A 12,225-nucleotide genomic window follows, 5' to 3' on the forward strand; every position below is an offset into this window, starting at 1 on the left:
CTCATTCACCAGGACCAGATGTACTGTGTGCCTGACAGGTCCATATTCGATAATGTGTATCTAATTCGTGACATTTTGGACGTCTCCAGGCTATGGGGCTTAAAAACTGGTCTGATTTCTCTAGATCAGGAAAAGGCTTTTGATCGGGTTGAACATGAATATTTGTGGAAGGTGCTGGAAGCCTTCGGGTTCAACCCAGGTTTTATAGCCATGATCAGGGTGTTGTACAGTAACATTGAGAGTGTACTGAAGGTTAACGGTGGTTTATGTGCTCCTTTTAGAGTGTACAGAGGGATCAGGCAGGGCTGTTCCCTCTCTGGAATGTTGTACTCTCTAGCTATTGAACCTCTTTTAAATAAGTTAAGAAGTCATCTCTCTGGTTTTAATATTCCACATGCTAATGCCTCAATATGTTTATCAGCTTATGCAGATGATCTGGTAGTGATGATAAACACACAAAATGATGTCAATGTTTTAACTGATATTTTAAATGACTTTCAAATTTTATCCTCCGCCAAGGTTAACTGGTCTAAAAGTGAAGCCATTTTAGTTGGGGAGTGGGAAGGTGGGCAACCGTCACTACCAGGAGGCTTAGCGTGGAAAAGAGGTGGTTTTAAATACTTGGGTGTCTACCTGGGGAACAATGAGTTTTTAAGTAAAAACTGGGAAGGTTCTGTAGAGCACATGAAGGGCAGACTGAGCAGGTGGAAGCAGCTGGTCCCAAAGATGTCCTACAGGGGGAGAACGCTGGTCATCAACAACCTCGCCGCGTCGTCCCTCTGGCACAAGCTGGCATGTGTGGATCCACCGCCGAACCTGCTGGCAAACATCCAGGCCCTGCTGGTGGACTTCTTCTGGGACGGTCTACACTGGATTCCACAGAGTGTGCTTCATCTGCCGAAGGAGGAAGGAGGACAGGGGCTGGTCCAGCTGTCCAGCAGAGCCGCAGCCTTCCGCCTCCAGTTCATCCAGAGACTCCTCACTGGACCCAGAGACTTAGTATGGAGAGCAGCAGCCAGTGGACTACTACGCACAGTTCAAGGACTGGGGCTGGACAGAGCGTTGTTTTTAATGGACACAAAAATGCTGGACATTTCTGGACTACCAGCCTTTTACCGTGGATTTTTTAAAATTTGGAACTGCTTTAAGAAACAAAACAAGGGCTGTAGAACGCTACACTGGCTGCTGGAGGAACCTCTGGTGTACGGCGGGAGACTGGACATCTCCAGTGTGACCGTCCCTGCACTGTCCAGAACTCTCATCTCCTCAGGGATTATAACGCTCCGGGAGCTTGTGAACATTGCGGGGTCGGACTTGTCGAGGGCAGAGGACCTGGCAGCGCGTATGGGACTGCGGTCCCTGCGTGTTGTCAATCAGCTCCTACACCGCTGGAAATCTGCATTGACATCAGAGGAGCGTGTTCAGCTAATGGACTATTCACACACAGAGACTGGTCCTACAGAGGACGAACCCTTTCCCCAGCTGAACATCACTCCTGACCTCGACGGGTGTGCAGGCCCCCTCCTGGAGTGCCGGGGCGAAGGGGAGATGGACTTTGGGTCAGTGTCGGGGAAGCTGCTCTACAGAGCGTGTGTAAAGGTTTTAAATAAGAAAAAGCGGAGGGTGGACACCCCATGGAGAAGTGTACATGGTTTTACTGATGATTTTAAACCAGAGTGGACGCACTGTATAAACCACCGTTAACTTTAAAAGCTGCCGACCTCCAGTGGAGGATTTTACACTGTATTATCTCTGTGAACTCTTTTATTTCTGTTTTAAATCCTGATATTGCACAAGATTGTCCTTTTTGTTCACAGAGAGAAACAGTTTTTCATGCTTTTATTCATTGCTCCAGATTACAGTCACTGTTTGTGTTTTTACGGAGCATTTTAAGGGCTTTTAATGTTGTTTTTACTTTTCAGTGTCTTATTTTTGGTTTTAAGTTTGTCAGAAAACACCGGTTCAGGTGCCAACTGATCAATTTTATATTTGGTCAGGCCAAAATGGCAATATACCTGAGCTGGAAAAACCAAATTGCACAAAGCACTGACTGTGACGCCATAAAAATTCTGAAAAGGCTGATGAAATCTAGAATTTCAATTGATTTTAATTTTTATAAAAGTATGAATGAGTTGGATATGTTTAAATGTGTGTGGTGTTGTGAGAATGTGTTCTGTTGCAGAAAGGAAACTTAACTTTGCAGCAGAACTAAACTAATCACTCATATTTAAAATAATTTATTGACATTTATTTTAATACGTATTTATTTATTTACTTATTTATTAAGTCACTGTGACTTTTATATGTGACTTGTGTAAATAAAGATGCGTAAAAAGTCAAAAAAAGTCTCTCTCTCTCTCTCTCTCTCTCTCTCTCTCTCTCCATCTTTCTCTCTCTCTCTCTCTCTCTCTGTCTCCATCTTTCTCTCTCTCGCTCTCTCTCTGTCTCCATCTCTCTCTCTCTCTCTCTCTCTCTCTCTCTCTCTCTCCATCTTTCTCTCTCTCGCTCTCTCTCTGTCTCCATCTCTTTCTCTCTCTCTCTCTCTCTCTGAGTGCATGCTGGGAGTGGGCGGAGCGCGTTGAGTGTGAGCGTGGTTGACACGTTTCTCATTGCTTAACGTTTAATAACTTCTTGATTTATCTATATATATATATATATATATATATATATATATATATGTATTTTTTTTTTGAACAATTTACTTTTTTTTCATACCATCTAAACTCTCTGTTTAATCAGAGCAGTTTTCTGGCCGTCAGCACCAGATTTCCCGCTGGAGAGCATGGCGGCCCAGGGTAGAGACCCCCTCGATAACCTGACGCGCAGCCATGGCGTTAGAGTGGTGACCGGGGCGGGGGTGGAGGAGTGGTGACCGGGGCGGGGGTGGAGGAGTGGTGACCGGGGCGGGGGTGGAGCAGCGGTTACGCGGGCGGGGGTGGTGGAGTGGTGACCGGGGAGGGGGTGGAGGAGTGCTGGCCGGTGCGGGGGTGGAGGAGTGCTGCCTGGCCGCAGGGGAGGTGGTCGGGCATCGGAATGTTCTGGCGGCGTCCAGAAGGGCAGAAGGGCATTATACTCAGGGGTTCACTCACTGATGTGTTCTCCCTCGCAACACCTGCAAAAAAGTCACGCTGTCCAACGTGCCCCCGTTTATTTCTAATGAAACACTGGAAAGACAGCTCTCCATTTTCAGTAAGCTCGTCTCTCCGATAAGGAAAATGAACATAGGTAGCAAATCAGACCTGGCGAAACACGTGCGCTCATTCAGGAGGTTCACCTACATGATCCTCAATGATAACAGCACTGAATTCGAGCGCACGCTAACATTCAAAATCGACGGGTTTGATTGTTATCTATGTGTCCACCGTGTCCATGAGGTGTTTCGGCTGCGGAAAAACTGGGCATCTAGTGCGTGATTGTCCCCAAGGCGCAGACAGCGGTACAGTCCCCTCTGATGTGAGCGAGGTGTCGGTTCGGGGCAGTGACGGGTTGGATCGAGCTGATCAGAATGACGGAGTAGTCGAGGCGGACTCTCCGGTCACGGACGGAGCGGGCGTCTCTCATGCGGGTTCTGTTAGAGCTACGGCGGGAGAACCAGAAAACTCAGAGCCTAACGTGAGCGAAAACACCAAGACCGACCCAGTACCCAGTGATGGGGTGAGTAACACTGGTACCACTGTTCCCACTGCTCAGGCTGAGCAGGCCTCACCTGAGCCGCATATAGAAATAGAAACTGAAACTGATGTTGGAATGATGATTAGTCAGGACAGTGTTACTGAGAATAATGTTGTTGTCTTACCGGAAAATGCAGACGAAGCGATGATGGAAACTGAGCTGACCGTTCTCAAAACACCCGTAAAAAGAAAGACAAGAGACAATGACAAAACTGTGAAAGCCGCGAAAAAAGCAGAAAAGAAGCAGGTAGAAAGTATTAGTGAGCTGGACAGTGAAGGGCCCTCTCCTGACCTCACTGTCTGTGTCACCACTGAGGGTCACTGGGTCGGTAAAAAGTACAACGCGAGTGAAATTAAACACTTTCTTAAGATCACAAAGAACATGAAAATGGTACAGATCAACAAATACTTTCCAGACCTGAACAAACTGCACATTGCCATAAAGCGTCTTATGGGTGAAGGGTGTTTCGAGGACAAAGAGCTACAGGTTAAAGAAGATTGTCACTAAAATCAACACCCTGTTAAGTAATGATGATGACACGTCATAGTTCTCTCGGTCCTCACAGACCGCAGAGGCCCTTTCCTGTGCTTATTCTTTTCTGTGTGCTCATGCAGGACATTCACATCGCATCCCTGAATGTTAACGGTGCTAGAGACTGCAGGAAGAGAGCTGAACTTTATGAACTAGTGACCCAAAAAAGAATAGACGTATTACTTGCACAGGAAACCCATAGTGACGCTAAAAACGTAGTAGATTGGACACAGGAGTGGGCTGGCCCCTTGTTTTTAAGCCACAATACCTCTGCTAGTGGAGGAGTAGCTATTTTGTTTTCAAAGACTTTTAAACCTCTCTCTTACAGCGTGGAAGAGATAGTAGCTGGCAGACTGTTAAAAGTCAGAGCTCTTTTAGAGAACCATGTTATGGTTTTTATCTGTGTGTATGCCCCGGCTTCCCCAGTGGAAAGAATAGCTTTTTTAGATAAATTATGCAACGTTTTAGAAACTTGTGATGCAGAGGAGTTTTTATTTGTTGGTGGTGATTTTAACTGTACTTTAGAAAACAGTGACCGCAACCATATAGAGCCACACATGCCTTCAAGAAGAAGACTCCTACACACTGTTGAAAAACACGAGTTAAGTGATGTTTGGAGAAATATGAATAAAACTCAAAAACAGTACACCTGGGCTCATGCTGCTGATGGAAAGGTATCATTAGCAAGGTTAGACAGGTTTTATGTTCCAAAGCATCACATGAACACCATAAAAAATTGTGTTATTAGTCCGGTTGGTTTTTCAGACCACAGCTTGGTTTTATGTGTTTCAGTTTTAAATTGTATTAAACCGAAGAGTTCTTACTGGCATTTTAACACAGTTTTACTGAATGACCAGCATTTTATAGAGATTTTTACTTTTTTCTGGAGAAATTTTAGGAAAGAAAAAAGTGCTTTTATTTCTCTGCAACATTGGTGGGATTTTGGGAAAGCTCAAATAAAACAGTTGTGTCAACAGTACACTTATAATGTCACAAGGGATTTGGCTCGGTCTATGAAACAACTAGAAGATGAGATAACAGAACTTCAGTTGTTAGCACAATCCACAGAGAACCAGAACCATATTCAGACCCTCACAGTCAAAAAGAAAAAGTTATCGGACCTCCTTGAGTTTAAAGCACAAGGTGCATTAATAAGGTCACGATTCCAGAACGCAAACCAGATGGACGCCCCCTCAAAGTTGTTTTTTAGCCTTGAAAAAAAGAATGGACAAAAACGTTTTATTCACAGCCTGCGCTCTGAGTCTGGACACCTTTTATCTGATACAGCTGACATTAGGAAAAGGGCGGTTAGTTTTTATGAAAAACTCTATCAATGTGAGTACAGAGAACACACCACAGAACAGAGCTTTTTAGAAGACCTGCCCCGAGTGTCTCATGACTCCAACACAGAGCTGAGTGCAGATATAACACCAGCAGAGCTGCACAAAGCATTAATGAGTATGGAGTGTGGCAGAGCGCCTGGCATAGACGGGCTTCCGTCTGAGTTTTATAAATCTTTCTGGCATGTTTTAAGGGATGACTTACTTGAGGTTTTGAACGACAACTTGACAAGAGGACTGCTACCATTAAGTTGTAGGAGAGCAGTCCTCACTCTTTTACCCAAAAAAGGGGACCTGACAGACAAAGAACTGGAGACCTGTTTCATTGCTTTGTAGTGATTACAAGATGCTGTCTAAAGTTTTAGCTACAAGACTGGGAAGTGTTCTGGAAGAGGTTTTAAACGCAGATCAGACCTACTGCATACCCGGGAGGTCCATATTTGACAACATCTCATTAGTTCGAGACATTTTCAGTGTCTCCAAACTTTTTGGGCTGAATATGGGTTTCATTTCCATAGACCAAGAGAAAGCCTTCGATCGAGTTGAACACAACTACCTTTGGAAAACCCTTAATGCTTTTGGTTTTAGCTCAGATTTTATTTCCAAATTCTATACTGTGACATAGAAAGTGTACTGAAACTCAATGGTGGCTTATGTGCTCCGTTTAAGGTGTGTAGGGGGGTAAGGCAGGGCTGCTCTCTCTCAGGGATGCTTTACACTCTGGCCATTGAACCCTTTCTGAATACGCTAAGAGCTAAGCTGAAAGGTGTCTTAATCCCTGACTGCCCGAACGCTATCCGCCTGTCGGCCTACGCAGATGACGTTGTAATACTGGTCGACAGTCAGAGTGATATAGACATGTTACACAGGGTGTCCAAGGACTTTGGAGCGGTTTCCTCTGCAAAGGTAAACTGGTCTAAGAGCGAGGCTGTTTTAGTCGGCCAGTGGGTAGGCGAGGTACCTAAACTCCCCGGAGGCCTAAGTTGGAAAAGCGAAGGCTTTAAGTATCTAGGCGTGTACCTGGGTAATGACTCGTTCGCACAGAGAAACTGGGAAGGGGTCATTGAAAAAGTAACTGGTCGCCTAGAAAAGTGGAAGTGGCTGGTGCCTAAAATGTCTTACAGGGGGCGAACGCTAATTATTAACAATCTGGTAGCATCGTCTCTGTGGCATAAAATAGCCTGCATAGACCCTCCTACAGACCTTTTAATGAAAATCCAGTCGATTTTATTAGACTTTTTTTGGGATAAGTTGCACTGGGTGCCACGCGGCATTTTATACTTACCTAAAGAGGAAGGTGGGCAAGGTCTTATACATTTACAGAGCAGAACTGCAACCTTTCGTTTACAGTTTTTACAGAAGTTTTTATGCGGCTCAAAGTCTTTTAGCTGGAAACAAGTGTCCAGTGCCATTTTAAGATCTTTTGGGCAGATGAGAATGGACAAGGCACTCTTTTTAATGAATCCAGAGAGACTGAACACTGCAAGACTGCCTGCTTTTTATCACAACTTGTTCAGAATCTGGAGACTTTTTAGGGTGCAAAGAACCACAGCCACAGACTCTCTTCACTGGCTACTTCAAGAGCCTCTGGTATACGGGGCACGCCTGGACGTCGGGGACTCTTCACTGTCGCAGTCTCTCCTCGCATCTGGTGTCACCACCCTCAAACACCTGGTGGACGTCGCCGGACCTCACCTACAGAACGTTGATGGAGTAGCTGCTCGGCTAGGCGTGAGGTCAAAGAGGGCGGTGAGCCAGCTGCTGCGGAAGTGGACTCTGGTCATCTCGCGTGAGGAGAGGGAAATGCTCATGGACTACTCCAGTGGAACTGAAAGCCCCGACTCAGAGGACCCGTTTCCTGAACTTGCACTGTCTGTGGACTGTGGACAGGAAGGCACTGGTCACTTTTTGGACTGTAAAAATATCACAAACATGAACTTTTTTAATGTGACTGGGAAAACGTTTTATAAAGCATGTGTCAAAGCTTTTAATATGCGGTCGCTGAGGGGGAGAGTGGACACACCCTGGCGCACTGTCCTCGGTTTGAGTGAGGAAGAGCGTCCAGAGTGGAGGTCACTCTATAAGCCACCATTGCCGAAAAGAACTGGGGATTTACAATGGAGAATTTTACATGGTATTGTTGCGGTCAATGCTTTTATCTCTGTTCTCTGTCCCCAGGCCAGCCACTCGTGTCCCTTCTGTAATCAAAGAGAGACTATCTTTCATGCTTTCACAGAATGTTCCAGACTACAGTCTCTCTTTACCGTTTTACAGAACATTTTTAGCGTTTTTAACGAAAAGTTTTCACTAAAAGTATTTATTCTTGGTTTTAGGTACACACACAAAAGACGAGCTCGATGCCAGCTTTTAAACTTTGTTCTGGGGCAAGCGAAAATGGGCATTTACATCAGTCGAAAGCACCAGGTTGAACAAAATGGCTGTCGCAATGTTGTAATGGTCACTACAGCACTCATAAAGTCCAGGATTCTGATTGACTTTGTGTTCTATAAAAAAACAAAGAACCTGTCTGTGTTTGAGGAAACCTGGTGTTGTAGAGGAGCCCTGTGTTGTGTTGTCGATGAAAAACTGCAATTTGCACATACACTGTCTTAATTATTTATTTATTTACCTTTTAACCCCATCCTTTAATTGACATTTTTCTCTATTTATTGGTATTCACTGAGAAGATGTAAATAAAGGTTTTTTCAAATTCAATTCTCTCTCTCTATCTCTGTCTCCATCTCTCTCTCTCTCCATCTTTCTCTCTCTCTCTCTCTCCATCTTTCTCTCTCTCTCTCTCTCTCTCTCGTGAAATCCATCTCCTTCTCTCTCTGTAAATGTTTCCTGAACTTTCCACTTAGTTGTTAACTGGACTGTTGAGATTTACTCCACACTGAGATTTGACTCGTTCACTCATGAGCTGCTGTTGATTGTTTTGAAATATTTGAATCTTTCACACTAGTCCAAGTCCACACTCATTTTAACTCGAGTGAGTGGACAGAGAAGGATTTCAGATGATATTCCACCAGCTTGTTATTGCCCCACGGTAACACACAACACAGCTTTAAGCACAAAAGTTTTCATTTGCACTGCACCGTGTGTGTGTGTGTGTGTGTGTCTTTATCTGATTGAGACAGATGTCATATCACTCCAGAAATATGACAGGATGTCTAAAACTCTGGATCAGTTTGCACATTTGTGTTCTCAGCAGTAATGAAAAGTTCATAAACTTATTTTTAGTCCTGCGGAAAAATCTTATTAAAGGAAACGACACACAGGAGACAATATTGTTTGAGGCTTTGTGTGAGTGTGAGTGTGTGTGCGTGTCCTCAGCATGAGGTTACCGTGGTAACTGTAGGTAGGATTGTTGAAGGACATCAGAGACGGTTTGTTTTTATGACAGAGACTCGTTGTTTTAATGGAGTTAAAACTCGAAGTAGCTCAGTGTTAAAACCTCTGCAGCAAAGCAGCAGTTTCTCATGCAGGGTGCTGATGTATATTTGTGTGTGTGTGTGAGAGAGAGAGAGAGAGCTGTAACTCAATCACTGTGAAATGAAAGGTGATGATAGGCATCATCAATAAAGTTCAGACAATACAGCCAACATCTCAACATCAATCTGTCTGTCTGTCTCTGTCTCACTGTCTCTCTTGCCCTTTTTCTCTGTCTTTCTCTTGTGCTGTCTGAAACTATCCTCCCCTCTCTCTTTCTGTGCTGTCTGTCTGTCTGTCTCTCTCTCTCTCTCTCTCTCTCTCTCTCTTATTCTTTCTCTCTGTCTCTCTCTCTCTCTCTATCACTATCTCTCTTTCTCTCTCCCTCTGTACCCTCTTTCTTTCTCTGTCTGGGTGCTGATGTTTTTTTACATATTCGTGTGTGTGTGTGTGTGTGTGTATGTGTCTCACTTTAATCGTTTCATCTTCAATGGATTCTTCCGTGTCTCAGTCCAGATACGTGTCTGTGGTTCTGATTCGTTAGTAGCTCTTTGATTTCGTTCATCTTTACATCTGAACTCACCGAGTTGATGGGATTCGTACGGCGTGATGTTTATGGAGATGATAAATAAGGTGTGAAGCAGATCCTTGCTCAAGATAAAGCTCCAGATCTTCTCAGGTTTAATCAGTAACTCTGAAGGAACGTTTTAATGTTCAGACTTCATCATGCACCAGTGGCTCATAAACACTGCAGTCTGTAATCCACTCTGTGTGTGTGTGTGTGTGTGTGTGTGTGTGTTTTTCAGATCTACCGTCGCTGCTGGCTCGTGTTTAAGAAGTCATCCAGTAAAGGGCCACGCCGGTTGGAGAAATACCCCGATGAGAAATCAGCCTACATCAGAGCCTGTCCAAAGGTAAACCAGACACGTCACTGAGACGTCAGAAAGTGAAGAGAAATCTCTGGTGTTTAAAAGCGTGGATTGAGGCAGTGAGGCGGTGTCTCCTTTTACTTCAGATCATGTGATGTAATGATCAGAGATTTCAGAAAATATAACCAACATCTCAACACTCTAATCTGTTTGTCTTTCTGTCTGTCTGTCTTTCTGCCAATTTGTCTCTGTCTGTCTGTATATCTATCTGTCTGTATGTCTATCTATCTGTCTGTCTTTCTGTCTGTCTGTCTGTCTGTCTGCCTGACAGTCTGTCTGCCTTTTTTCTGTTTGTCTGCCTGTCTGTCTTTCTGCCAATTTGTCTCTGTTTGTCTGTATATCTATTTGTCTGTCTGTCTGTCTGCCTGACAGTCTGTCTGTATGTATGTCTATCTGTCTGTCTGTCTGTCTGTCTGTATGTATGTATGTATGTTCACCTCTGTCTCACTTTCACTGTCTCTCTCGCCCTTTTTCTCTGTCTATTTCTGGACTCCCTGAGTCTGTCTTTCTCTCTGTCTCTTCAGTTCTGTTTATCTCTCTTTCCTTCTATCTCTTGCTCTTTTTCTCTATTTTTCTCCCTATCTTTGTGCTGTTTATCTGCCTTCTGTCTTTTCCTCCCTCTCTCTCCCTCTCTCTCTCTCTCTCTGCCACTCTCTCTCTCTTTCTCTCTCCCCTTACTTGTCTTATTTGTTTTTCGCCAGGGGGTGTGGTTAGAAAAATGTCAAAAATGATCCATCTTCTAAAAATAGTGTCTGTTCCTGCTATCACTTTAGATTAGCCGATGTGATGGTCAGCGTATTTGGACAGAGCCTTGTGGAACACTGAGCCTCTCTGTCGAAAAAGAATTGTATTGATTTAACAAGTGAATTAAGACCTGAACTGAGAAAGAGACGTTCCTCTGACTCCAACGTCATTCTGTAGCCTGTAGAGAAGATTATTACGTCATTAGTCGGACATTTGTGTTGCAGAAATCCAGATGTAGTAGATTTAAGACCCCTAACAAACAGAGGCAGAGGAGGAGCAGGAGTGGAGAAGGAAAAACTCCAAGACGAAGGAGAAACGAGTGAAAGAGAACAGACAGAGTAAAGAGTCCGGAGTGTGTGTACAGGAAGTTCAGCCCAAATCCTGGGAAGAGTAACAGGACTTTACGATTACAGCAGCAGCTTTTAGATACAGAACTACAGAGATCTGTTACGCAGACTGAAAGAAACATCAAGGTCATGTGCATGTACTAAATGCTTACAGGTGACGGAGATCAGTAACGTTAAAAACGTGACGAGACTGCCACGTGACACCAAGCGCCAGGCTGTGGCCATCGTCTTCACTGACGACACGTCCCGCACCTTCACCTGTGAGTCAGGTAAAACATCTGGGAGTGTTATTTTTTACTTTACATGTTTACTTTACATGTTTTACATGTTCCTGAGCTGCTCTGACACTCGTGTAACACTCACAAGTCTGGGCTTAAATTAGACACACACACACACACACTGTATAGCAGCCTAGATATATCCAACATATTCACATCTAACTGGGCAACTAATCCAGCTTCACTTGGAGATGATGGTAACTGGGTTAACAAAAAAGATCACAGAAAAACAAAATACTCAAAGAAACCAGGTGTTAGTTTTTTTATATTTTAACTCACTAGATTTCTGACAAAATGCCTGTAACATAACATTCTAAATAGTGCCTCAGTGCCCTTACTACTCAGTACACTGTATGATTTGGGACACAGCCCTGAGTTCATTCATCCACACAGAGCTCGCTGCTGTTACACTTTTTCACCAGAGGGGAAATTCCACAAGATTTCCACAATCCCACTGTAACGATTTCCGTGTGTGTTCTGTCCTACAGAGCTGGAGGCTGAGGAGTGGTTTAAGACACTGACCATCGAGTGTTTGGGTACACGGCTGAACGACATCAGTCTAGGAGAACCAGACCTTCTGGCAGCTGGAGTTCAGTGTGAGCACACAGGTCAGTGCAGCTCTGATGAAGAAATTCACTGCTAGTGGAAAGTGTTCAAACTGCTGCTCCACCTATGGTGTTCGTAATGAGACAGACTTTTTATTCAATTTTATTTCTTTCCCCTTTACTGGAAGTTCTGTGTCAGAACTTCAGAACCACATGACTTCACACTTTACCAGCTTCATTTACACACACACACCTTCAACTGACAAGTTCATGAAAGCATGAAAACAAAAATACAAGAAGGTCAACATCTGCCCTTCCCTTCCTACACTTCCTTTCTAAACGAGTTTGTAGTGTTGCTGTTCTTCCTTCTTCACTCTTCAAAAACAGAAGAGAAGAACCTTGGCTGAAAT

At 44.1% G+C, this 12,225-nt stretch overlaps 1 protein-coding gene across 1 annotated transcript in view; it reads left to right on the forward strand.

The window, feature by feature from the left end:
• Nucleotides 1-12,225, forward strand: part of dok4 (docking protein 4) — a 63,957-nt gene that overhangs the window by 46,973 nt on the left and 4,759 nt on the right. Inside the window, exons 3-5 of the mRNA XM_058401590.1 lie at nt 9,779-9,886; nt 11,147-11,261; nt 11,759-11,878. Of these exons, the coding sequence (XP_058257573.1) occupies nt 9,779-9,886; nt 11,147-11,261; nt 11,759-11,878 (343 nt within the window). The remainder of the gene's footprint in view (nt 1-9,778; nt 9,887-11,146; nt 11,262-11,758; nt 11,879-12,225) is intronic.

This window comes from Hemibagrus wyckioides, linkage group LG10 (assembly GCF_019097595.1).
Source record: "Hemibagrus wyckioides isolate EC202008001 linkage group LG10, SWU_Hwy_1.0, whole genome shotgun sequence".
In the NCBI taxonomy this organism is placed as follows: Eukaryota; Metazoa; Chordata; class Actinopteri; order Siluriformes; family Bagridae; genus Hemibagrus; species Hemibagrus wyckioides.